At 35.7% G+C, this 25333-nt stretch overlaps 4 protein-coding genes across 5 annotated transcripts in view; 3 read left to right on the top strand and 1 right to left on the bottom strand.

Annotated features, from left to right (window-relative positions):
* Window positions 1-25333, top strand: part of LOC113514752 (ATP-binding cassette sub-family G member 1-like) — a 289243-nt gene that overhangs the window by 70935 nt on the left and 192975 nt on the right. The window lies entirely within an intron of this gene.
* LOC113523368 (ATP-binding cassette sub-family G member 1-like) overlaps window positions 1-25333 on the top strand; it is a 238352-nt gene that overhangs the window by 20044 nt on the left and 192975 nt on the right.
* LOC113523382 (ATP-binding cassette sub-family G member 1-like) lies at window positions 22-18866 on the top strand. Of its 2 annotated transcripts, none has more exons than XM_052898607.1 (11): window positions 22-135; window positions 5475-5608; window positions 9347-9464; window positions 9569-9758; window positions 10942-11087; window positions 12040-12278; window positions 13157-13395; window positions 16137-16305; window positions 16413-16669; window positions 17231-17454; window positions 17976-18866. In XM_052898607.1, exons 2-11 carry the CDS (start codon window positions 5479-5481, stop codon window positions 18169-18171), a joined length of 1908 nt encoding a protein of 635 aa, XP_052754567.1. In that variant the 5' UTR covers window positions 22-135; window positions 5475-5478; the 3' UTR covers window positions 18172-18866. The 2 variants fall into 2 exon arrangements, with proteins under 2 accessions (XP_052754567.1, XP_052754566.1); XM_052898606.1 differs by having other exon boundaries at window positions 59-135; window positions 5478-5608.
* Window positions 18745-25333, bottom strand: part of LOC113514878 (polypeptide N-acetylgalactosaminyltransferase 2-like) — a 137098-nt gene continuing 130509 nt past the window's right edge. Inside the window, exons 9-10 of the mRNA XM_052898608.1 lie at window positions 23768-23940; window positions 18745-23403 (exon numbers count right to left, since the gene is read on the bottom strand). Of these exons, the coding sequence (XP_052754568.1) occupies window positions 23102-23403; window positions 23768-23940 (475 nt within the window). The 3' untranslated portion in view covers window positions 18745-23101. The remainder of the gene's footprint in view (window positions 23404-23767; window positions 23941-25333) is intronic.

The raw sequence follows: 25333 nt of genomic DNA on the forward strand, positions 1-25333 counted from the left end.
TGAGAGGTTACGGCGACTGGTGAACCAGCAGTGTTTTGTAACTAGGTAGTTGGTGATTCAACGTCGCCATTGCGCGACGTCCTACAAGTACACATGTCAGAATAATTGTGCAGTTTTAAGACAAACGCAGTGACAGTAAGTTAACTACTAAAATATTATCACTTCCTACAACATTTATAAGACGTTCATAAAATACTAATTAATTCTCGAAGCAAAAATAATATCAAGTATATATAAAATTGCGAAATCTGCAAAAATTTAAAATATATACCAAATTAAAAATATTGCATAGCGAACTGTGTTTACACTAATATAAATTAATTCGTTAAGCAATACTAAATAGTTCAACACAAAATTCGAAATTAAATGCATAATTGATCATTTTAATGTAGGTATTTATTTATGTAGAAATATAACAAATTGCTAGATAAATTGTGAATCAGTTGTGTTTGTATGGCTGGGTTTCGATTTGAAGGGTGGGATATGGCAGTGAATTTACTGGGTACAGAGGAATAACACCTGAGTCCTCAGGAATGGCAACGCATGGATGGTATCATGGGCGAAACAGTATACTCTGTTATGTCCATGGTACTGCTCATGTCTATAGGCGACGGTTACCACTTTCCATCAGGTGGGCCGTCAGCTTGTTTGCCATTCTAAGTTGCATAAAAAAAAATTTGAAGCCTCAATATTTAGGACACTTCAAATATGTACTTTTATGAATTGTAAAAAAATCTTATTAGATAATTAATGAATTTCTAAATGAAATACGACTGCCACCAATTAAATTGTAATTTATTTATAATACATTTTAAATTTTATATTTCATATTGATATTTTTATTAATGTTCACTAAATTAAATGTTATAAATATTTAAAAATTATATAGTTTTTTATATCATCATATCATGTGTTGACTGTTCACTGTTGAACATAGGCTTCCCAGAAGGGTTATTTACCAGTAGTTTTTTAATGGGTGATAATGGAATGGTAACCTCACCCGCGCTATCGGTATACACCGGTGGGGCACCAGTGAAGGATGATAGGTGAGGATGAAGCAGGTCAGTTAGCACATCGTGATGAATTCAACAAGAATTGTTTACGATGGTTTCCAGGTGGAACCACGTGGAGGTCGAACTAATAAGGCATATTGCTAACAATGGGGCTGTCAAACTCCATTGCTAACAATCCTTTTCCCCCAATTTACCAGTACTTACCACGCTCGGCAGGCGGGTTGGCAACCGTAGTTCTTACTCGTCTCTTACGACACCTATAGGCACGAAAGGAATGGCTTATTCTATACCGAGACGACATTGCACGTTTTTTATATGTTATTTATAATATTTAATAAGTTAAAAAGGTACCTGATAGAAATCGGTAACCGTCGTCTATAGACATGGGCATTACGGAATACGCGTGTTTGTGTGTAACTTTTTTTTAATCACATATATTTTGAAAATAGCAAAAAATGAAAATTCATTGTTTATTGTTAAGAAATAGGTATATTCCGTACGTAGAACTATATATAGAATGTCGAATATTGTAAACAAGAACTACGTAGATACGCGTCAGTTTCAAAAACCTAAACTTTTATATAACTGAGTTAAATTACCTCTTTAAAAGATAACAACCTCAAAATTGACATATTAAGGATTGGTCATTCCACTATTTGTATTTTATAGTTAATTAAATATACCATAGAATAATTAGACAATCTAGAAGCGTGTGTTTCAAATCTTTTTCAGTTTTAGTAAATAATCTGTTGAGGAAAAACTACAATAAATTTTTAAATGAAATGTAACTGTCACGTATATTTGTGTTTTTTTGTCTCTTTGCGTGATAGAATCCGAAACGAGGATATCCGCAAAAGTACCAAAATAACCGACATAGTTAGAAGCAAGCTGAAGTGGCAATGGGCTGGTCACATAGCTCGAAGGACCGACAACCGATAGAAAAGACAGGTTCTTGAGTGGCGATCACGTACGGGTAAACGCAGTGTAGGACGATCCCCCACTAGATGGAGTGACGACCTGAAATGCGTTGCAGGGAGTCAGTGGATGCCGGTGGATCAGGAGCGTTCTATATGGCAGTCTATGGGGGGGGTTTATGTCCAGCAGTGGACGGATAATGGCTGGAATTATGATCTTTTTTTTAATTTTTGTTAACGAAATGTATACATGTTTAATACACATTTCAATAATTTAGTAATAATAAACACAGCTAAATTAAAAATGCGTGTCTTGAGCAACTGTAAATTCTCAGCACCGCAAACCAAAGAGCCTATAAAACTGGTCTTGCGTTCACATTCACAACGGTTGTATAGTAGTTGCATTCCCTAGTCTATCTATATATCTTTAGTTAGTTTATTATTTGAGACTATGTCGAAATCATACGTAGTAGGTGTAAAGATGTATACGTAGGTTTTAAATTTTGCACGCCTAGTTATGTCGAAATATGTGGAGTTATACCTATTGTTAACATCTACGAGTATATACTTACCATGTTTCTTGTAAGTATATATTAATTCATATATAACGGGAAATTAATGAACTATGTGTTCTTAATCCCCCTTATATATGTATATAGACATGGGAAAGAGTTTAGCATATATTTAAAAAAATAAGATATAAAGATGTTCCTCTATCAAACAATGTTCAAAGGGATGTTATAAATTGAACTATATTTTAATTTTCGTCTATTCTAAACTGATTTTTATAATTATAGTGTTGGCGTTATATTGATTTTTCAACAAGTAACTCTATTTCTGTACGAAAATAGTAAAAATAGAAAATAGTAAAGGAGTCCTTATCCCGTATTCGTCCGGTTGTCACACATCGTTTTATTTCAGCAACTACCAATGCTGCTGTCGATTTGAAATTTGGAAGTCAAGGAGGCCCCAAAGGAGCACTTAAAATTTCAAAACGATTCTACTAATTTAAATAGAGACACGAAAAGTCTTCATTTGTACATGACAAAACAGTTTTCTTTTTATATCGTATGGTTTTTTGCTTTTTAATCGAAAATGTGATAACCTTTATCTTCGAAGTTTGTGAAGCGAAAATTCTGAAATAATTACAGTTTTAGAAATTAAAAGCTAATTTTACCGAAAAAAAAAAAATATGTTTGTAACTATTATAGTTTTTGAAAAAAATATTATAAGACTTCCACAAACCAACTTGCTTTTTGAGGTTGGATTTTAACCATCGCTGTGGCCTGTAATAAGAAATTCGGAATTGCAATATCAATAACAATAATTATTTAAAGTCTGTTTTATGCAAATAAAAAAAAACTAAATATGGTTAGCTGGTAGAGAATGCCATATGGCATTAAGCTCGCCACTTGTACAAAGTTTTATTGTGCAATAAAGCATAAATAAATAAATACATTTAGAACATATAATATAGGTGGCCAACCGGTCTATCGCGACTATTAATCCAGTCGATCGTGACAAGGTAAAAAATGTAAAATACTCGGCGCTGCGACATATTTCTAAGAGCAAGGTCATCTTCAAGTCAAAATATTTGGCAATTGGTTTCTAATGAGAAATATTCATATTTGAAGAAATGTGTTGAATTGGTGTTTTGGTACAACATTATTTACGTGAGTCAGCAGTTCCCTATTTAAAACAAACAAAAAATAATTCACACATACATTGGATTCTTTAAGGTAGGCAATTTCCAACTACAAACTTGATTTTGCTAATCTAGCAGAAGATGCTCAGACGCAATGCTCACACTAATATAAATAAGTAGTTACCAAGAATAATTTACAGTTTTATATTTTCCCTCTTAATAAAATAAAAAATACTACAATACTACATAATTGTGCACTGAACTATGTTGTTTCATTTGTGATTTCAAGAAGCGTGTAATTGGTAGATCGCACAAGGTTTCGTCAGAAAATGTCATGTTATCTGATATCATCATTCTCACATAAGCCGTTATTTGTCCACTACTAAACGCAGGTTTCCCCATAGACTGCCATAAAAATGGCGCTGTTTCTTATGGTAGTTTACCATTGGGGGATTCGAAACGTTAGAACGGTATTATTTTTATGCATGTGTTTATTTAATTAATACTAGTGACTCCTGAGTAGATAGGGGATTTGATTCTTATGCTCTCAAGCAGTTTAAGACAAGACAAATTTCTACGTGTCAACTCATATCTTTGCTAATTTTCGCGTTACCCCTTAAAATAATTACGGTAATAACAATGGAACTGTGCACTATAAGACGAACTATATCAATTTCAATCCAATCCATTATTTTTACTTAAGTAAACTTAGATTTAAGCATTTTTGAATAGTAATTTTTTTATCACAGCCCATTCGGGGTTATATTTACATTAGGTCGAATATGGTCGGCAACGCGCGCGTAATACCTCTGGTATTGCAGGTGTTCATAGGCTACGGTAACCACTTACCATCAGGTGGGCCGTATGCTTGTTTGCCACCTCAGTGGTATAAAAAAAAATTGTTACCGTCTCCGTTGCCCAGATCTATCTCTTTCTATCCTATGAGTGTTCTTAGACAGTGCTTAGTTCGGAACCTACGCCTGCCTTTACAATCTCATCGTGATGACGGTGAAACAATTCAGCTTTTTAGTTTGTAGCACTAGCAATAAATACGTTGACCTAGTTTTCTGCCACTGACTTTGTGATTTCAATGTTCGTATTGAGCTGTGTTTAGGATTCATCCCATAATCTAGCTCATGCATACAGGATTGCTTATATTTTCGCTTTGACTTTTGATCTGATGCAACTGGTTTCCGACTTTATCAGTATTTCAGATATGACGACATGAACTATATCTATAGGGTTATGAACCGTCCTTGACGAACCATTTGTTAACGAGTGATCAAATTAGATCTCGATTAAAACTCTATTAAGGAACTGTCTAGTGTTACTACTGATGGATGACGTAAACTCGTTATCTTCTGCCGTATTATGGGCAAAGTATGCTCAGTTATTATAATATGGCAAAGACGTACTGAAGCAATTCCGTTTGCTTGATACTCCTAAATCTAGCGGGCCAGACGGTATTTCAGCATTCATTTTTAGGTATCGCAGTTGTGCACGTAATTTTGCGAATTCCTTTGTGAGCCGTGTCGTAATACTGCAAGATGGTCTTTTCAGTAATGGTGTTTTCCTATAACCTCGAATTTTGAAAAAATAACGTGACATTCGAACTTAATAAGTCAGTATAGAGTGGCCAATGGTTGAAAGAAGAGTCCTTTTTAGACGATTGATAATTGTTGATTAAAAGATGTAAATATATATTCTCATTACATGTAGTACTTAGTGTCTTCACTTTATAAGTAGTTCCACACTCTTCTTCTGTGCGGAAATGGGAGTCTAATTTAACTTACATTACAAATAGTTGAAAAAAGCATCGAAAATTCCGAGATTTCCAGCATGTGATTCTCAGATATAGGTCCGGTTCTATGTTCGCTAATAGCAGTGTGTGTGTGCGTGCAGCAGTATGGAGACGAGCAGTGCAGGCGCGGGCGTTGCGCGCAGCATCGGCCGCGGGCACCTGTCGCACCTGCCGCAGCGGCCGCCCGTCACCCTCGCCTTCCACGACCTCACCTACAGCGTGCACGTCGGCACCGGTGAGTTTGTTCAGCTGTGTGTGGATTTTCATAAGTTGAAACCATTTTAAGTTGCATAAAAAAATTTAATGGATAATAATGGAGTGGTAACCCTCGCCTGCGCTGATGGTATACGCCTGAAGGACATCAGTGAGGGATGATAGGTGAGAATGAAAAAGCAGGTCAGTTAGCTCAACATAAAGAATGTAGCTGGAATCCAGCACGATGGTTTCTAGAGGGAGGCTTTGTACAAAAGTCGATTGCTTGGGTACCTCTGTCCCATTCGTGTTTCAACCGTGAAGCAGCTGTGTATACATGGCTGTGTTTCGGTTTGAAGGGTGGGATATGGCGTGAATTTACTGGGTACAGGGGAATAATACCTGAGTCCTCAGGAATGGCAACGCATGGGGGTATCATAGGCGAAACAGTATACTCTGTTATGTACATGGTACTGCTCATGTCTATAGGCGACGGTTACCGCTTTCCATCAGGTGGGCCATCAGCTTGTTTGCTATTCTAAGTTGTATATAAAAAAAAACCACATGTATATTGCTAGCAATGGAATTAGTCGGCCGTATTACTAACAATTCCTTTCCCCTCGTCTCACACTAATTGTGTCACTATACTGAGGGTCTCTGTATATAAAACTGATTGTGTCTTTATTAAATGTGTTTACCTTTTTTAATGTGTGCACACTATACAGGGGTAATAATTTGTTTTATATTACTCGGCTCTAGGCCGAGGAGTGTTTAAAACTGTCTTCATTTGTAAACTCTTGACGTAATTTACCTAAAAGATTGCACTCTTATAATACATAAATCATGCAGCGCGACAGTCTGTAACTTAATAAATGTAAAAGTAACATTATTTATCTATATGTCGCTTTAATGACCCAAATAATTTGTGACATACATAGTATTCGACATCTAGTGCAGGAGAAATACAAGAAAAAGGAAAGAACTTAGCGTAAATAGACAAAGTAAATAGAATACAAATTAAATAAATGTACACATATTGAAAACGGGTAAACGCAGTATAGGACGTTCCCTCACTAGATGGAGTGACGACCTGAAATGCATTGCAGGGAGTCAGTGGATGCAGGTGGCTCAGGACCGTTCTTTATGGCAGTCTATGGGGGAGGCTTATGTCCAGCAGTGGACGGATAATGGCTGGAATGGTGATGATGATGAAATTGTATATATATATATATATATATATATATATATATATATATATATATATATATATTTATGTCTGAAAATGGCATGGTTACCCAGCCTGCGCTAACGGTATACACTAGCGAGGTACAGTGATAGGTGAGGATAAAAAGGCAAGTCAATTAGCCCATTGTGATGCATTAAATGTTAAATTGGTCACGATAGCTTCCAGGGGGAACCGCATGGAGGTCGACCTGATAGGGTATATTGATATCAATGGGGACTAAACTCCCCATTACTAACAATCCCTTCCCCCCTGTATATAATATATTATAGAATATTATATATTCGTATATCGTTATATAAGCAATAAACTATAGAATGAATTTGCAATTCAAATATTTAATATTAAGATTTTGTGTGAGTTATGAATATAAATTTCAAAACGAAACAATACAACAGGAAACGCCTTGTGTTTTAGTATTATTTAGCGATTCTTATAATAATTCAAATTATTTTTAAGCTACCAATTAAGTTTACGTCAATATTTCAATGTTAACAATACAACAATGTAATGCACAGTGTACACTGGTTCTAATTATCTTACCTAGATTCTGGAAAAGAGATATTTTTGGCATTCACCTATTTTTTTTTCGATTAATGAAAATGGGATGGTAACCCCGCCTGCGCTAACGGGATACGCTGGCGGAGCACCAGTGAAAGGTGATAGTTGAGAATGAAAACAGGCCAGTTAGCCCATCATGATGAATTCATCAGGAATTAACCATGATAGTTTCCAGGGGGAACCGCGGAGAGGTCGACCTGGTTTGGTATATTACTAGCAATGGGGTTCTTAGTCTCCATTACTAACAATCCCTTTCCCCCCGGCAATCACTCAATGATAAGGGTGACCCTCCCCAAATTTTTTTTTTATTTTTTTGACTAATTTTTTTTCATTTTTATATTATTATGATTTAGCATTGAAAAATACATACAATTTTAAATTTTCATCGTTTTACGATCAACCCCTGTATTTTAATCGCGATTTTTATATTTCGCAATAAGTGGTAAGACAACGGGGTCAGCTAGTTATTAAATAAAAATAAATAATTTTTACTCTTAAATACGAAATGAACTCTCATGCGAACCAGTTCATTTCGATTTTCGAGGCGACTTCAAAAGCTTGAAATTTTTCAAAATATTTTGTTATTTAATGAGCCTCTTTAAAATGTATATTTCTTACTGTAGGTTTGGTGTCGACATATTAGTTTTTTATCGCGTCCTTATATGCGGGCTAATATATTTACGAAACGAGATGCACGAGTAGATCGCGTGCAACTGCACTGCTCAGATGTTAAACAAACGATAGAAAGTCGGTGCCTATGTGGACATACTCGGTTGCGCCCGTACGCTTATAAAACAAACTGGTATTCAGAAAGTCTCAGACTTAGTTTAATTTATAGTATATGTATTTTACTACGTTCGTGTTTGGAAGTCAGTTTGTACCAGCATTTCTTTTACACCTTGAGTTACGTTATTAAAGTTTTATTAAGGATCCCTAATCTTTTCTAGCAATAAAAATAAAGTCTGTGTTACTCATGGTGAAAGTAGCTTTCTAATGGTGAAAGAATTTATGAAATCGGCAAAGTAGTTTTTGGGTTTATTCAATACAAACATACACACAAAAATACAAATCTTTCCTCTTCATAATATTAGTGTAGATGTAGATAGCATTCTTTCCCAGTCAACCATTGGCGAAACAGAAATTTAATTATGCAGTGAAAAAATTAAAAGTTGTTACATATAAACAATGACACGTACGTATCGATATTGACTTACAAATCACCACACATACACGTGGAGAACTACTGCATTATGATTATATTAATATATAACATAATACATACATGAATACATTAAACAAATATTACATACATATACAAATGTATATCATAAAAACATACAAATATAAATATCATACATACTTATAGAGTATATAACTTTAATACCAATAAATAGGGGGAAAGGGATTCTTAGTAATGGAGACTGAGAATCCCATTGCTAGTAATATACCCAACCAGGTCGACCTCCTCGCGGTTCCTCCTGGAAACTATCATGGTTAATTCCTGATGAATTCATCATGATGGGCTAACTGGCCTGTTTTCATTCTCATCGATCACCTTTCACTGGTGCTCCGCCAGCGTGTCCCGTTAGCACAGGCGGGGTTACTATACCATTTTCAAACATAAAAAAATACCAATAAACAACGATATATATCAAAGGGGATGATGATGAAGATGGTGAACTGCTTTCACAGCTTCTTCAAAAGATATTCGTAGACTTTTCTTTTAAAAATAAATTTGTTAGACACTTTTCTTATGTCAATAGGTAGCGCGTTCTAAAGTCAAGAGGCCTCAAGAGTGAAGGAATTGGAAATAAAAGCAAAACGTTATAGAAAAATAGAGAAAGTGTGAAAATGAAGTTCGCATGTATGAGAATGTTAATGAATCTATATTATAAATAATAACATTTAGAAATTGTCGTAATGGTGTTTAGATCAGTGTTTACTTGTATACTTACTTTATTATGTATTATGTTCCAGGTTCGAAAATAATCCTGCGCGGTATCCACGGCGAGTTCAGGTCGGGCCAGCTGACCGCCATACTGGGCCCCTCGGGCGCCGGCAAGAGCACGCTGCTCAACGTCCTCGCTGGCTACAGGTACTGCAGTGCTACACTTACTTCTATTGAGCATTCCATCAGAAATGTTCATGTTACAAATATCGTATCGTAGTAACTGCAATGCCCTTTATTTCCACTTGCAGAGTGGAGGGAGCCGGCGGCCATGTATACACGAACGGAGAGCCGCGGGACCTGCGCCAGTTCAGGAAGCTGTCGCGGTACATCATGCAGGAGGATCTGCTGCAGCCATACATCACCGTCCGTGAAGCGATGGCCATAGCCGCCGACCTCAAGCTCGGCGCCGCCATCACCGGCCGGGAGAAAATTGTTGTGGTAAGGTTTACTCATCGAAATATATAAAAATATTACGACATTCTTTAATGCTAATTCATTCATTATTTTGCTATTTTGAGGGCAAAGCAATAAAATGAGTTGTGACCATTTTGTGTTGCTATGGCACGCGCATGAAGGAAGGAATTTGTTTTTGTTTTTCATTCTTTTATCTCTTTTACTGTGTATTATGTATATGTTTGTATTGTAATTTGTGTGCTGTATCTAAGTAATGCAAATAAATTATCTTCTAATTATAATGTATCTATCTAATCTTAGAAAGTTTTCAAGTGATTTTAATGAAACTTTTTAAATTGAAATTGACCGATTTAGTTAGTAAAACAACTGTTTGAGCAGTTAGTATTTTTTTTATATTATGCTGAAATCTCAAAATAGTTTATGAAATTTCTACACTGAATCGACTACTTGACTGAGTAGTTTGTATGAAAGAATAAATCATTTAGATTCTTAAGTGTATCCGTCGATCAGAGGCAACGGTCCCCAATTTTATGGTAGTGAGCGGTTAGAAACTTCCTTTAAGAACTTATATTACGATTTAAGAAATTATCTTTCTCTTGATTTCCTGATATTCTTAATAATGATTCAATTAAACAAGTTATAACACAGCCTAAAACAAATAATTTAATAACTCTACCTCTAGTGTATTTAAAATGAATACTGAAATCATGCATTAATTAAACACTTTTTCGTCTCTCTCTGGTGTAATCGTGTGTTGTAACAGGCCTTGTATCAGGTTCAGCAGTTAAAGTACTAATGTATAAATACTTTGCATTTTTAATAGTCAGGAAGTAAATAACATATTATACTGTATGCTTTCTGTATACTTACGTACTTACTGAATGCTGACGACTCAAAACATTGACCCTTGAACGAGGAGTGAAAAAAATAATATTATATAAATGTAATTCTGAGCTCAAATACATACAATAAGTTAATAATAACTAAGGTTGTATTTGAGCCCAGAGTTACATTCATTTAATATTAAATTTTATACCATCATTTTCCATGAGAAATCTCTATCATCACTCCTCGCATGGCATAGTATAAACTATGTAAAAACGAATTGAGAATCATCTCTTTTTGGAAGATCCTTAAATTTGTTTTTTGATAAGTTATGATACGATAATTCAATATGTGCCATTGTATGGTTTAATTACATTTTAAGGTGGATGAGATCATACAACTGTTGATGTTGAACAAAGCCAAAGACACAACGACAGAAAGACTCTCCGGCGGGGAGAGGAAGAGACTGTCCATCGCCCTCGAGTTGCTCAACAACCCACCAGTTATATTTTTGGACGAGCCAACCACGTAAGAGTTTTTTAGCTTTTAGATTTATTATTTTATGTTTAATTAACAAGACTATACATGTCAGTTCAGTTATATCATCATCATCATCATATCAGTTCTTAACCGTCCGCTGCTGAACATTAACCTTCCCCTTGGGGAGATTTGTCAGTAGCCACGCTTGACAGGCAGTTTGGAACCGCATTCAGGCTTTAGAGCTGTTTTAAGGGGGACGCTGCTGCCCATCCCTCGCCGTTCCTTAGTCGTCTTTTATCACCCCTTCCTTTCCTGTGGGTGTCGCCCACGGGAAAGGGAGGGGTGGTCTATTCTATGCCGGAACCACACGGCCAATTTAGTTCAGTTAAATATTATGCAAGAATAAGATGAAACCAATCTAAGGTAATATTTGTATAATTAAATAAAATGGTAATCTTAATGTAATCAGTTGACTGATATACACTGAATGTAATGGAGCAAATTAATAATTAAATTAACACTGGTACATTGAAATAACATGATAAAATAATGTAAGTAGAATTAGTATTAAGGACTCAACATTTATATTTATTTATACATGTACTTACGCTTTTTGAAACACGATTAATTCATATTTCAAGTGAACAATAAATAAATAAATAAATAACGAAAGTGATAACGCCTACCTTCATACTTAAACTAAGAATATTAACCTTATGGTTAATATTCGTATGACATTATTGTCATGAGATATTTTGGTATACAGTCGTTGATATTATCTGATACTGTATTTATTTTACAAAAGAGGACCAATACTTTTGATATTTAAAATCTTAATCTGACGATGGGCGACGATTAGCTAATTTGAAATACATGGGTTGCGGTAAGTTGCATATTTGAATGCTACCGTTATTTTGGCAAAAACACAGCAGAAATTCGCAAATAGAAACTCGTTCTCTTATTGGGAAAGAGCCATAGTAACAAATGGTGGTGGTTGCAGCGGTCTGGACGAGGTGGCGTCGTCGATGTGCGTGTCGCTGCTGAAGCGGGTGGCTCGCGGCGGGCGCACGGTGGTGTGCTCGGTGCACACGCCGTCCGCGCGCCTGTTCGCGCACTTCGACCACGTGTACGTGGTGGCGGACGGCCGCTGCGCCTACCACGGCGCCGCCGCCGGCGTCGTGCCCTTCCTGCACTGTCTGCACCTGTCCTGCCCCACCACGCACAACCCGGCCGACTTCAGTAAGTCTTAATTATTTTCAGCAATACGTACTAAGATGTGCTTAGAAAATATCCCTTAGAAGTGGAGATCCGATAAGAGAAGCTTATATAGAATAGAGATGCTGTCTCAACTTCCAGCACACCACATTGGGGGGAAAGGGATTGTTAGTAATGGAGACTGAGAATCCCATTGCTAGCAGTATACCCAACCAGGTCGACCTCTTCACGGTTCCCCCTGGAAACTATCATGGTTAATTCCTGATGAATTCATCATGATGGGCTAACTGGCCTGTTTTCATTCTCATCTATCACCCTTCACTGGTGCTCCCATTAGCCAGCGTATCCCATTAGCGCAGGCGGAGTTACCGTTACCATACCATTTTCACCCATAAAAAAGCACACCACATTAGGGACTAAACTTTGTTATGGTTTGGATTTTTTATTTCAAGAACAGGATTATTTTGAAAGCTAGTATGATAAACTAACCACGGCTCCCTTGAAGGAAAACGTCAATTGTCGTCTATAGAGACGAAAACCATAATACATGAAACAGCACATTATCGAAAGTATACTGCGATGCCCATGATACTTTCATCCCTTGCCATTTCTGAGGATTAAGGCGTTATGTCTCTGTACTCTGTAATTTAACTGCCATATTCTACTCTTCAAACGGAAACGCAGCGATGTAACTACAATCGCTTTATCGCTAGTAGAAACACGAATGGGACAGAGTTAAAAGTTTTGTACAACGTCTCTCTCTCTCTCTCTAGTTATTTTCTTTTCTTTCTTTATTAGTTACGAAGGCAGTTAATACTTGAAATTCTGAAACTACATACGATCCAGTTTATTTTTAGTGTCAGTAATGAAATTTAATAAATAATTAATGATTATTTTCGCAGTTATAGATGTATCATGTGGGGAGTATGGCCCCCAGGCCGATAAAATGGTAGCCGCAATAGAAAATGGTCGGAGTCACCAGTGGAGAGACTACGCAGTCGCAGACAGCTCCCAGGAGTTGGAGCTGGAGCAGCTAAACTCTAGTGGTGTGGAAACATGTAACCTCAAGCACGGGAGCACCTCGTGGCGACAGTTCCGCATACTGTTACGGCGAATGATGTTACAGACTGTTAGAAATAAGGTAATCATTGTGCATTGGTGAAATTATCAATACAGTCTATGTACATTTATGGTATTTATACCAGAGAGAGACAAACGTCGATTTTGAGTTGTACAAAAGTCGATTGCTTGGGCACCTCTGTCCTAATCGTGTTTCTACCGTGGAGCAGTTGTGTTTGTATAGCTGTGTTTCGGTTTGAAAGGTGGGATATGGCGTGAATTTACAGGGTACAAAGGAATAACACCTGAGTCCTCAGGAATGGCAACGCATGGGGGATATCATAGGCGAAACAGTATACTCTGTTATGTCCATGGTACTGCTCATGTCTATAGGCGACGGTTACCACTTTCCATCAGGTGGGCCGTTAGCTTGTTTGCCATTCTAACTTGCATAAAAGAAAACTATAATTCAACTTTACAATAGCAAGTTGGAGTATTGCAGTATGGTGTGGTCACCTATGTACAAGATACATGAGGACAGAATAGAGAGAATAAATTCGTTCTTAGCCTAGCTTATCGTACTAGAATATCAAGAAATGTTAAAACCTACAAAAACAAAATTAAACATTTTCACCTTGATGAACTATGCCTGTGCAGATCTTAACTTGACATGTCATATCTTCATAAGTCAGTGAATAATCACATTGATTGCCTGCCTCTACTGATGAAACTTGAATACAATGTACCTACTAGAGTGCCGCGGCATCCTTGCAATCTATTTAAAAATGCAGCTTGCAGAACAAACTTGGGCCGCGAATCACCTCTCGTCCGCATAACGCGTCTGTATAACGATATTGTAAAAACCAAGCCTGAACTTGATATTCACAACGATAGTCACTCTGTGTCCATGGCTGAATTAAATGTTGATATACTTCGCCATTAGATTATATTTAATTATAATTTAAAATAATTTAACCACAATTTCCATCATTTACTTATATTAATATCTTTATTGACATTTTAATGACATTTAATAATTTAATTCCATTTAATTAATCATTTAATTAATGTTTATCAAACACAAGGCATGTTGTGGTTGCTACTAAATGTAAGAACAGTTAGGTCTAATCTACCAGAGTATTGTATTGAAATGCTTCGCTGTATCTTAAGTTGGTGATTCTATAAATAAATAAATGCGCAACATTAAGGCAATTCGTGTGTTACAGTTGTGTATTTACCTTTTTGTAAACATACGCATGTGTATATATATATAGTATATATATAATGTATAATGTGGTAGTTCTATGTGGACATTAAGTCTCTATTTTTCTTGGTGTATGTGTGTGTTTTTTCAAACTCTCTACAGGTTTTCGGTACAAGTATTATCCGTTTCCAACAAATAATTTTTAACTATTCTTTACACAAATATGTAAAACTCTTATCTTTCCATAAACTTATATACTCTATTATATACATATAGCCCTAAAAAATATGTAATTTTGAGCAAATCTAGTCTTAAAACGTAGTAAATTTTTGCTTTTTTTTTCTCTTTAATGTTTCTACGTCGGTTGACACTCTATGTTGGAACATAATTAAATATTTCATTTACAATTTACGAATTGATCATATTTTCAGTTCCCCATATAGTTTATGAAAAGGATACATTATTAGATTAAAAGTCATAAATTATAAAATAGCCTAATGCGCCCTCTCTAGTGAAGTTATAAAGGTTTTATAAAACCCTATTTAGATACGAATACTATTTTTTTTACAAATTTCTTATGTTTTCTTACTCGTTTTGCAAATAATGGGATATGTTCCTTTCACGACAAATATTGGTCAAATGTTAAACCAAGATATCGTATGGAATTTGGCTTTTTAAGACAATAACAATTACATACATTGACCTTATCTCTACAATTACCTACTTTAATAAAAATATGAAGCCATTAACAGCTTGTGTGTTTTATACTGAATGTCATAATGTTTTATCTTGGTTTAATGTTCTTCTAAGTTGTTGTTAATGTAATAATGTTAAAATTTTTATTAACGTCTCTTCCTATTTTTATCCAATTATCTCCAAATATTATAACAGCAATGTCATCTATGAGTATAATGATTTCAACATGCGCTAAAGTTAATTGACACAGGTTATTAATATAATACCATGAACAATGTAGGCCCTAAGACACTGCCCTGTGGTATGCCATAGGTATTTTGTTCTTCAGCACTAATGTAATTCTGTATTCTAATCATTTGCTTTCTGTTTTGTAAATAACTTTCGAAAAGTTGTATTGGAATACCTATTATATCTTTATTTTTAAGTTTCTGTAGAAGTATCGGTAATCGGTCTAGAAATATGCCTAGATATTCTTTATCATCATCTAGGTTTGTCGAGATATATGTTGCAACACGCTGTGCTAGTTGTGTGCAGTCTAGATCTCTCTGACTGAAATCCTTATTCATTAGAACAAAAAAAAATTGTTTTTTCTAAAAACTTTATATGTTTGCTTTTAATTATTTTTTCTATAATTTTAGAAAAGCTCGATAGTGAACATTGGATGGAAATTAGAACCTTGATTTCTATATAGGTATAACAATAGAAATTTTTAAAGCATTGGAGAAAACGCCGTTAGAAAAACACAAAAGTCAACTACAATATGATTTTATACAGTTTGCCTCAAGCATTAGTCATTCTTCTCTTTTGTTTTGCATATTCTGGTTTTTATATAATATCATTTTTAATAGAAACAGCTTATTTCTTTGAATAACCATTTTGTTAATTTTGTGACAATTGAAGTTAACTACTGTTTAACCTTCCAGGGTTACATATGGCTGCGGGTGTGCTTACATCTGTGTTTAGGCCTAATAACGGGGCTCCTCTTCCAAAACATGGGCTATGATGCCTCTAAGACTCTTTTCAATTTTGGCTTTTGCTATGCATGTTTAATAGCCATGATGTACATACCTATGATGCCGGTGTTGTTGGCATGTAAGTTCTTTTGCTATACCTAATTATTTTAAAAGAGTTTAAAAAATATTAAACATCCAATGTTATTAGTTAATAAAAGATAACTTTTGTTATTTTTGTTTTTTTAGTTCCAAGAGAAGTCCAGTTAATAAAGAGAGAATATTTTAATAGATGGTACGGTTTGAAGGCATACTATGCAGCGCTCGTTGTTTCCAGAACTCCTGCGACTATATTTTTCAGTCTCATATACTTGGCACTTATATATCCCATCACCTCGCAACCTTTGGAATTGTCCAGAATACTGATGTTTTCTACTATAAGCATCACGGTGGCTTTGATATCGGAGTCCATGGGAACAGCCATATCATCCACTTTGAGTATTGTTGTAAGTATAATAAAGTATAACTTTCTTTTTGGTTCAACATCTTTTCTTCTCAGTCTGTTTGCAAATAATAACATTATCGTCGTATCAGCTATTATCTGTCCAGTGCTGCACTGTAGGCCTTTGCTGTAGACGTCTATATGGAACAGTCCTACGCCATCTGCATCCACTAACTCCGGACTAAAATAATAATATAACAATGCAAAACATTGTTTTCATTTTACATAAGATATTTTTTCTATGTCTATAAGTGAAGTAGTTATTTAATTTAGTTCGTATTTAACTTATTCCTAAAATTTTTTGAATCAATTTAAATTTCATTAAATTTTTAAAAGTTTGGAATTTGTTGCGCTTTTTTTTAAAGAAATGAAAAGTGTATATAACGCGAACTGTTAATTTTAATTAATATAAATAAATTTTCGAGTCAATTTGATAATTTATAAAAATATAGATCAACTGCAGTTACAACCAAAACCTTTGGAAAAGTGATTCGAAGTGACTAAAGTCGCTGACGTGTTCATTTATTGATTCAACCATCTTAGCAGTTTTTATCTTCATTTTCAGAATTCGGTATTTTTAGGCCCTGTGCTGAGTGTACCCTTAATGTTATTGGCCGTGTATGGATACGGTAGTGGGGATCAGCCGCTTCCTTTCATTTGGAGGATAGTAAGATCTAGTTCTTATCTTCGATATGGAATGGAGGGTTTAATAGCTGCTATCTATGGGGAGAGGAAGGAAGATCTCGTGTGTCCTGACGATAAGGATTACTGCAAGTATAAGAGCATCGTGTGAGTATTCCTCAAATGAAAACTTTATCCACGACAGTTTATTATGATATGCCATATATGATATTCATGTTAGTACAACTTATGATGATTATTACTGTTATCGAGTGAACTGTTCGCTTGTATATCAATTTCTAATTAATTTGATTACGAACAGTATATTAAATTTTGATATAGCTTCTCTATCATGTATCGAAGTTTTTATCCACTTATCCATGGTTTACTGTTATATAAAAGCCTCTTTCGAAGCAATAATTTTCCATAATGTATTAAAAGATCTGTTTTCGACGTCAGGCAGGGAGCCGGTCGTAAAACTATAAGCCAAATTCTTTAGTAATATGTATAAAATTATATTATGCCGACCCCAAATGGGTAGGAAGATGATGATGAATAAGAGATCAGTTTTTAAATTGATTAAATAAAAATAATTTGTAGAAAAATATTAAAAATGTATATAAAAATCAAGAATTATTTATCCTAATGCCAAAATTTCAATAACAATATTAGTTTATGTTCAATTTCAGTACGTTTCTGAGACTCATGGGCATGTCGGGCGTGTCGTTCTGGTTCGACTTCGGAGTACTGGTGGTCATCTTGTTGCTGATGAACTTCCTCGGCTACTACCTGCTGCGGCAGCGGCTGTCGCCCAACTACGCGTACCGCAGTATTAAAATCATTGGCAACTACGTCAAGACTAAAATGAGCATGTCTCATCAGTGAAAATAGTGTTGTATGAATTAATAGACGATTGGTTTTTGATTATAAGAAATTATAATTAATTAATAAAATAGTATAAGTATATATTTCTTAGATGTATATTTCTTTCCTATGTTGTATATATTGTTACTTATACGAAAAATGTACAATATTTGAACTGAGCTAGCCATAACTCGAATTAGTTAATTTTAAATTTTCGTTTCGTTGTTTAACTTGTTGTTGTTTACACATATTTTAAATACATAATCGGGATTTAAGGCGATATAAAAACCTTTACAGGTAAATAGTACCAGTTTCTTTATTGCTACGATAATTTGTTTAAACGCAGTATGGATAATAGTGGTGACAGTGTGAGGATACCTGAGGAGACTGCGCGAGGTGCTAGACGAAGACGCTGCTCATTTCAGCCCTGTCATGACTGCGACGTGGTGCAATCCACATCGAAACGTCGGTAACAAAGAAGGAGGTATGTAGGTACTATTTACCTGTCAAGGCTTTTACATCGTGTGAAGTCCCGACTGTGTATTTAAAATAACTCGAATTTTCAAGCAATGTAATATATTGTATAGTTTTGTGTTACAATTCCTCTTTACTTGCGTGGGTATATAAATATATTTTTTAATTATGTAAATTCAAAGTATATGGCTTTGGAATTACAAAACTAATAAATCCTAAATTTTTATTCTTGGACGGCTTTGTTCTCTAGTTTACGGGGTGTCGATATTAAGAAATAATTAAAATGTAATTCTTAAAATGTCTTTTATTTATCAAATGTTGCTCTCACTAAAATTAAATCACGCATTTTTATATACTGAACAAAAATATTATTAATATAATATTCCAACAAAATATGACTAGGGCAGTCACAATGCCATTTTAAAATATTTTAAAATCAACGACAAATTATAAGTAATTTTAAGTACACAACTAATAAGAAATGGAAAGTATACATTGTCATTTTTGTTCGATTAATAGAATTTTCTTGTGCATTTTACATATTTTTAATTAACCTGTTTAATGTAATACTAAATCAACATATACTATTTATTATGTAATTTTATTGTATATATTTTTTATATATTTGTAAGTACATTCGACCAGGTTTTATATATATAGATATATATATGTGTGTGTGTGTGTGTGTGTGTGTATGTACAGGGTAACATTGAATACATTATTCTCAAAGAAATTAAACTTTACTGGAATGTAGTCTCAAAAGAACATAATAAATTTAATTCCTTTACTAATATTATTCTAAATCTATATAAAATAGGCCAGTATATAAATTCATATGATTAGTATAACGAGAATCTTTAAATATTGAGAAGGTGACAGTTCATCTATGTACGTACGTTCTATAAGAAACAACTGTACCTTTGACCTTATAGAAGGATATTGCCATATTCTAATATCAAAACATTTTACTCCAAAGAGCTGTTGTCGAGCAAATATCATAAAAACTTGGGTTTAATATTTTATATTTTGGATATAGATATAACCGAATTTATATAATATCTTAGTTCAATAGTTTCTACGTATATCAAAATTGATGAAATATTTGTTTATATGGATGTCATAATTACTGACTTGATGCCAATAAATTGCATGAATTTAGGTTACACTAGACACATGTCAGGGAGCAGATTGTTAGTTATGAGGGCACATGACTTCGTATTAGTAGCAATATATCGTTTCAGGTTACCCTTGTGCTGTAATCTCGCTTCTCCCCCTCCCTAGAAACCTAATTGGTAAATAACTAATGAGTTCGTCACAATGAACCAATTGAACTAACTTCAATTAACATTTTTTATAGGTAAGTGTTTTCTTATTGTATATTATAATATAGATGAAATTACATGAAATATAATTAAAGAAAAATCTTTAATTTGTATATATTGAGCTTGTATTATGATACGTTGGTACGTTCGTTTAAATGGGCAATCTCGATGATTTGATAAATTATATCTTTAATTAACCAAGAAGTTAATTCTTCCTCTAAAAGGTGAAATTGTGATTATTTACAAATAATTAATACTTTTTGAAAATTATCGTCCTATTACAGTATAAAAACTAACCTAAGCGACCGAGTATTTCAAGTTGTAAAGGAAATTATACTTAGTATTAACGAGTTACTATAATTCATAAGCGAATGTGAATAGGCCTCAATTTTACATAGTATTATCTTAATTTCAATAACCTATTAACCTAACGTATGTATTGATAAATCTAAAACTTACTTTGCGAAGGTCTATTGTACTTTTCAGTATATATTCCGATGTTTCACTTTTCGGTAGCACAACAGCGGTTATTATTAGAATCGACTCGACTGACTACAATCATGTACATCAATTACTTCTCAAAAGTTGATGTTAATAACCTTCCACAAATGTATCGAGTCCAGTCATTCAAACTTTCATCTCGACACTTAGCTTGCTATACTGACATAAATCACTTGTATTGTAATAATTATATACTATATTATTGTAAAATAAAATAATGATAACTTTAATTTTGAAATGACATAAATGAAAATTTGTTACTTGGAGTTGTGTTGTACACAGGTGCACTGTGACTACAAATAGATAAACTAATTGCTTACAAAGTGATTTCATTTTACTACATCTACATTATATTCACATTCCACATTCCCGGCACTTATATTGAAATATTCGAATAACTACATTACACTGGTAACTATTACAATATATTAAAAGATACTAAAATTATATTTATGAGATATTCACAAAACTATACGGGGTGTAAGGGAAAGGTTGGCAAAAACTGAAACAGTGAAGTTAGATCATTATTTTGAACGGAAAATTAAAAAAAAAAATCTCCTTTTTTTACATTAAAAATCTTGTAACCTATAATATTACGTCATTATATTAAGAAATAATATTTTATGGTGAAATACTATGAAATATCAAAAAAATCTTTTATTGGTATTAAAATTTTACCACGACGCTCGGAATCAGCTGTGTATGTGTGAGGTCAACGCCACAAGCGCATGCGCTTGTGGCGTTGTCCCTATGCATAGAACACGTATTCTGTGACAAGCTTACGAAAAATACCTACATAGAGGCGCGCGCTGTAGGTATACCGCGACATGTGGATTGTAAATATTCAAATACATAGCGCGGCGTTAAACTAAGAATTATTAATCATATGGCTGTGGTGCATTTCCGGTGGGAAAATATTTTTTTTTTTTAATGTGTTTGCTGTTGGCCGTGAGTGGCCTTTACAGCTTCACCGTAAGCGAATGCAGGGGCGAGTGCTGATGGCACTCCAAGCCCGCGAGAGGGGAGCGACAGAATTGTCGACTCTTTCTTATGGACTGCGGTGTGCGCCTAAGGGCGCCAGAGTGACTCGGCCTCGGCTTAGGCCACCGCACTTCGACCCCCGTCGAGGGGCGGCGAAGGGTCGGTACGTCTGGGTGGGTGAGATAGCGACGGTTGTTATGCACTCGGGCGCAAATCTGATCGCGCGCGGACTGTGTGTCGCGAGGGTTCTTCGCCCCCGCCGGCGGGGGCGGTGTGTGCGATGTGTGGGTATGTTTGTAGGGGCTCTTGTCGAGGATTCCGCGGTAGGGAGGGAGGGAGGTGGGAAAATAATCTGCTATCTGATTCAGACCCTTAATTTGAATCAGCTGTTTTCATTTTGGTCAACCTGTCTCTTACACCCTGTATAATATAAAAATTACATAAAACTTAGAATTAGATAAAAAAAAAACAGACCAAAGTAAAATATTCGAGTTTTTGTAAAGAAAACAATAGTAAATATAAAAGTAGCTACCTATAAAGCGTTAGAAGTTACAAGAAATATAAGATTCAATAAAACGAAGTGGTTACTAGAAAATAACTCTTAACGGAATGTTGAGTCTTAAAAATATAACAATATTTACAAATAGTTTGGCACCCACTCAAGGAAGTCTTCCGATTCTGTGGTGCCCTAACATAAATTCAGTTACAATGATAAGTATCGATTCGAATTTAAAGCGAGTATTTTTAAGTCTTTCTTTTAGTGACTAAGTTAATTTGTTTACTACCTATCACCATAAAAATAGTATTGGCGATAAATTTAACTTGGAGCTACCTTTAACATCATCGTAAGTTTCATTATATCTACTTTCTTTTTCTCTTTTATATACATATATTTCGAGACGAGTTTTAATATAATATCCTCGGCCTAGTGTTTTACTACTTCGACTTTTAGTTTTCAAAGGACGTGGTTCGAATTCAGAGAGTTGTCATTTACTAACTAATTTGCTAGTGGGAAATATTGATAAAAGTATTTCGAACTACTTCGTACGTTCACCACAACGGTTAAAATAGACAAATATTGATCAAATGCAGAATTGCAGACATAAGTGTATTTATTTATTTTTAGATCCCGTAGAGGTAAGATGACGTCAGGAAGTTAGCTGCACTTGACGGAAACACTACTAAAACAATTTTTAAAAATAAAAGTGTTACAACATTTTTTTCTGGGCGTACAGCCTGTGTCGTACTGGCGCAATTCGGGCTCGACGAATGTTACGTTCACCACAACAGTAATCTCTGACAGCTGTAAACATTTACAAATATCTCCAACTGCATCTGGGGACAATTATGTTAAGATCCTACAGTGAAAATTCGGAATTAGACAGGTTAGTCAGTTCCTCACTGTCGACACCTCATCAACGGAGCACCGACAATGAAATATCTAAATACGACTTGTCATCGTTCATCCAGTTCTGGCCCCTGATCATTTTCACTCGTACAGGTCACCGTCTATGAACCGCGAGCGAACCATCTAAACGGCGAACGGCTCACTTCGTAGCAGCGCAGGGGACCGATCAGCGTTTCTCCACCGTATTCGTCGACGAGCCACCGTATAAAGATAGCTTTCTACATGTTATCTACTCGGACGCGTCGTAGGTCGGTGGAGCCGGAGTTTAGAAGGTGAAGAGCTGCGCGGGCTCGTCGTCGCGGCAGGGCGCGGCGAGGAGCGCGGGCGTGGCGGCGGCGGCGGCGGCGGCGGCGGCGGCGGGCGCGGCGGCGTGCAGGCACAGGCCGCTGGCGGCGTGCTGCAGGCGCGCGCCGCGCCGCCGCCAGCGCTGCGCGGGCTCGGCGCGCGCGCACGCCGCCAGCGCCGGCCGCGCGCCGCGCAGCGCCGCGCACAGCCCGTGGTGGCGCAGCAGCCCGTCCTCGAACCGCCACTCCTGGTTGCCGCCCGCGTTGTGGCACGGGTACATGCCTGTCGCCACGCGCGCCGGTTAGTTTTTAATAATAATTATTCAGTAACCACCGGAGGGTCCGCTAAGTAATTGATAGTTCGATTGAGATTACGTACAACCTACCATAAAGTGCGTTTTTCAAGGCACTTTATTCCACGCATAACCACGCTTCGGAATCAATTTCCAACAATAGTATTTCCGAACCGATACTACAACATAACCTTCAAGAAAAGAGCTTATTCCTTTTTAAAAGGCCGACAGCACACCTGCAATGCCGTTGGTGCTGTGGGTGATTATGAGCGACGGTAGTCATTTACCGTCATGCTCCCGAGCCGCATGCTCGTTTGCCCTCTGTGTTGTAAAAAAAAAATCAATAAATGTTACCTATAGTTCCATCAACAAGATGCCCCATAGTATCGAGGCAGCGGGTTCCCTGTCGTATGACATGGGACCCTCCAGCCATAGCCGGCACTTGCAGCTCCGGGTAAACATGCTCCAAGTACCAGCGGAACGGTTTGCAGTGGAGTTTTTCTCGTAGGGCGACGCGTTCTGATATGCTGGGGAGACAGAATTAATTTCAGGTCACATAATATTTGGAATGAGCTCTTGGTGGAAGTTTTCTTTATACATTATATGATTCTATTCGAAAACCGGAAAAACACATATCAGACTAGACACAGAAACCAGAAGGAGACTTAATACAAAAATTGTTTGCTTAGGCGAGGTGCCTGTGCCATTCGAATTTCAACCGTGAAGCAGTTGTGTTTGCATGGCTGTTTTTTTGTTTTGAAGGGTGGGATATGGCAGTGAATTGCTCATGTCTATAGGCGCCGGTTACCACTTTCCATTAAGCTGTCAACTTGCTTGCAACTTAGAATGTTACACAAAAAAACATAGATAAACGATGTTTTTACAGTTTGGGCAAGGCATGTTTATTATGTACAGAAATCGCTTTTAATTTTACATATTACCCAATTAGATATTTAAAATTATTTAATCTATTTTGATTATTCCGTGTTTGTTCTATAAACTTTGTTGTTATTGATTTTATGTATTTATAATTTTTGTGCAATATAAGTTTTTGTATTTTATGCACGTGCAAAATTAATTTACTCTTGCGCTACCTTCCCACTTCTATCTGTTCTCCTTTTAACCAAAGGTTGTCTGTAAGAGATTACTCTAGCGATAAGAACAGCTTTTGCACCTTTATGTGTATAATTTAATCTGTATTGTATGCTACTGTATTTCACTTGAATTGTTTAATTGTCTTTATATATTTTTATGTTTCTGGTACAAATAAGAGTTAAATAAATAATTATAACTCATTATGTAATATTTATAGATTTCCGGCCAATATATGTTATCGTTATTTCTCAGATTAGATTATTCTTTTGACATAATTCTAAATAATAAAATTATAAAAATGTTATACACCTCATTTAAATATTAAAGTCATATGGGACAAACACGTAAGTACCATAAGGAAGCGGACAACGGAATGTAGGAAGTTGGCCATAAGAATTTATGAAATCGAACCTTTATATTTCGTAATGTTCCACGATGCTAGTTATGTTTATAGTGACGGTTTTTTTAATGGATGATAATGAAATGGTAATCCGGTATACGTTGGCGGGCCACCAGTGACAGATGATAGGTGAAAATGAAAGGGCAGGTCAGTTAGCTCGTGTGATGAATACACCTGGAATTCAGCATGATAGTTTCCAGGGAGGACCACGTGGAAGTTGACCTGACAGGATATATTGCTGCAATTGCAATGGGACTGATAGTCCATATTACCCCTTCCCACCATATTCCTATGAGTAAAATGAGACGTTTCGTAGACACATTGCGGTCGATTCGGAAGCGTCGTTCTCTAAATCTATCGTTATCTAGCCTTCCTTCCCCCCCCCCCCTCCGGTTACTACTTTCCATAAAGCTGGTAAGAAGACG

The sequence above is a fragment of the Galleria mellonella genome, unplaced genomic scaffold (genome assembly GCF_026898425.1).
Source record: "Galleria mellonella isolate WM207_F2 unplaced genomic scaffold, CSIRO_AGI_GalMel_v1 utg4535, whole genome shotgun sequence".
Lineage (NCBI taxonomy): Eukaryota > Metazoa > Arthropoda > Insecta > Lepidoptera > Pyralidae > Galleria > Galleria mellonella.